Here is a 2,822-nt window from a genome sequence, read left to right on the forward strand (position 1 = left end):
AAACAGAGCCTAAAAGTCTTCTTCCAAAGTCTTCTCGGAAACTTCATAGTTCATTCATATTAATGTTTGGAGGACCCGCGCGCTTATTTTGTCACTTCCAGACCCCACACGCCATTCTTTCTTTTTCTTTCATGAAAAGGCCGAACTGAACCAAGCCGAGGGCAATAAAGTCTTGACCTTTTTGAGTCGAGGCAACCTCGCGGAAGGGGATGATGCTGATGGTACTAGCTAATATTTAAATCCTCCAACGTCTTGGCAGTGTCTCGTGCTTCAAATATTCCATCACTTGTTTCAGTGTTCTAGTGTTGATCGTGCACACTTCATGGCTGATAGCGTAGTTAGTTTTGTGCTGGAAAACTTGTCTCGGCTTGCGGCGCACGAAGCCAATTTGCTATGTGGCGTGGAGGACAAAGTGAAGCTCCTTGAGAGTCAGCTCAGAATGATGACTGTCTTTCTTAAGAACAGCGACCAAAACACACGGAAGAAGGAGATCGAACAAGAGGTTGTGCGTCAAATCACAGACATCGCACATGAAGCTGAGGATGTCATCGACACCTATGTTGCCAATGTTGCCCGCAACCAAAGGAGAAGTTGGGTGTCCAAGATGCTCCATGGTGTAGACCATGCAAAGCTGCTGCACCACGTGGCAGAGAGAATAGACAACATTAAAGTCAGAATTGACCAGATTTATGAGAACAGAATCAAATTCGACACCCAGGAAGCGGCAGGATCTTCAACAGATCAGGAGTTACAACTACTACACAAGCGAAGAAGGGACGTGGAAGAAGATGACGTGGTGGGTTTTCAGCATGGCACTACTGAAGTAATCAATCTCCTAGAGCAAGGGGGTCTACGTCGCAATGTGGTGTCCATCGTAGGTATGGGCGGATTGGGTAAAACTACTCTTGCTCGCAAGATTTATAACAGTGATTATGTTAAGAATCGCTTCCATTGTCATGCTTGGGTTTATGTGTCTAATGACTATAGACCTAAAGAGCTTTTGCTTGCTCTTCTTAAATGCTTGATGACAATCTCTGCAAATACTTGTTATGATAATAACAATAGCAGTCGCAAGCATAAGACAAAATCAAAGGGAAAAGGCAAAGCTGAATCTGATGATTTTTATAGTTTGAGTGAGGAAGAATTGAGAGGCAAGGTACAACACTGTTTGAAAGAGAAGAGGTATCTTGTAGTGTTAGATGACATATGGAAACCTCAACATTGGGATGACCTGCAAGATGCCTTCCCAGATGATAATAAAAGCAGTAGAATCTTGATCACCAGTCGTTTGAAAGAGGTGGCTTCTCATGCCAGCTCATCTCCTCCTTACTATCTCCCTTTTCTTAATCAGGAAGAAAGTTGGGAGCTTTTCTCAAAGAGGGTGTTTCGAGGAGAATGTGTGCCTTCTAATCTAGAGTTACTAGGTAAGCAAATGGCAGAAAGTTGTGGTGGCTTGCCACTGTCCATTGTGGTACTTGCAGGGATTCTGGCAAACAAGGAGAAGTCATACCGGGAATGGTCCAAGATCATCGGCCATGTCAACTCATATCTCACTCAACCAGAAACACAAGTACAAGATATAGTGCTTAAACTTAGTTATGATAGCTTGCCTCCAAAATTGAGGCCGTGCTTTCTATATTTTGGCATGTTTCCTGAAGATCATGAGATTCCTGTTAGACACTTAATCCGGTTATGGGTTGCTGAAGGATTCATTCTTCACAGTGATTTCAGAATTACAGAGGATGTTGCAGAGGACTACTTGGATGAGCTCATTGATCGTAGCTTAATTCAAGTGGGAAGAAGGAGAAGTGACGGGGGAATCAAGACATGTCGCATCCATGATTTGCTAAGAGATCTTTGCATATCTGAGAGCGGGGAGGAGAAGAAGTCTTTGAAGTTTGCAGGGATGTGAACATTTTGAAGAAAACCAAACCTCGCAGGCTATCCATTCAATGTAGCATGTCTGATTATTTTGCTTCAAGCAACAAAGACCATTCAGGCACACGTTCCGTGCTCTGCTTTGATCGCGACTCTGGCTACGACCTTGGTTCAAGCAAGAGAAAAAGGCTTGTGAAATGGTTTCAACTTGTTCGAGTGTTGGATCTAGTAGTTCCATTGTCTTGTGAGTTTAAGATCCCTACCAGTTTAAAAATGTTAGTGCATCTAAGGTACTTAAGAATAGACCTGGAAGGAAGCTTTTATCGAGGATTAGTCAGAGTGATTCCTGAATCCATATGTAATCTATGGAACCTGGAAACTTTGGACCTGGGGCATTCTATTCCGATATCCGTAACCTTCCCCGGTGGAATGTGGAAGCTTAAGAGACTGAGACATCTTCATATGGCTGGACCTGTGATTTTACCTAAGTTTCCAAATGTAGAAAATAAGACCATGTGGAATCTACAAACCTTATCCCGTGTTGCCGTAAACAAAAAATCAGCCGCTGCGTCTCTAATAGGAAAGGGTGTTTTCCCAAAGCTTAGGAAATTGGGTTTGCACTTTCATGAAGATGACAAGCATAAACAAGGAGTTGGCCAAGTGTGGGAATACCTTCCAAGCCTAAATCATCTTAATGCATTGAAGATTCATGGCTTTCCTGATCTGCCAACATTTGTCAATGCCTTTCCCTCCAACCTTACCAAGCTATCAATCTATGGGGCCGACTTGAATAGCGATGTCATGAGCACGTTAGGGAGTCTTACCAACCTCAGGATTTTGAAACTAGATGGTTGTCGGTTTCCAGAAGCCTCAAGCTCTGAGTTAGGTCTTTGTTGCATTAATAATGGATTTCCCAACTAGAGGTATTTCAAATGAAATGATGG

At 43.0% G+C, this 2,822-nt stretch overlaps 1 protein-coding gene across 1 annotated transcript; it reads left to right on the plus strand.

Annotated features, from left to right (window-relative positions):
• The first annotated feature begins 322 nt into the window (after window positions 1-322).
• Window positions 323-1,912, plus strand: LOC114752984 (putative disease resistance RPP13-like protein 3). Its single transcript, XM_028941658.1, has one exon. The coding sequence runs from the start codon at window positions 323-325 to the stop codon at window positions 1,910-1,912; it is 1,590 nt and encodes a 529-aa protein (XP_028797491.1).
• Window positions 1,913-2,822: the final 910 nt, after the last annotated feature.

Source organism: Neltuma alba, unplaced genomic scaffold (genome assembly GCF_004799145.2).
Source record: "Neltuma alba isolate B1F8T4 unplaced genomic scaffold, ASM479914v2 tig00007628_pilon, whole genome shotgun sequence".
Taxonomy (NCBI): domain Eukaryota; kingdom Viridiplantae; phylum Streptophyta; class Magnoliopsida; order Fabales; family Fabaceae; genus Neltuma; species Neltuma alba.

What these genes read in the sequence shown, in the direction of transcription:
- LOC114752984 (XM_028941658.1), top strand. Translation starts at nt 323, where the DNA reads ATGGCTGATAGCGTAGTTAGTTTTGTGCTGGAAAACTTGTCTCGGCTT.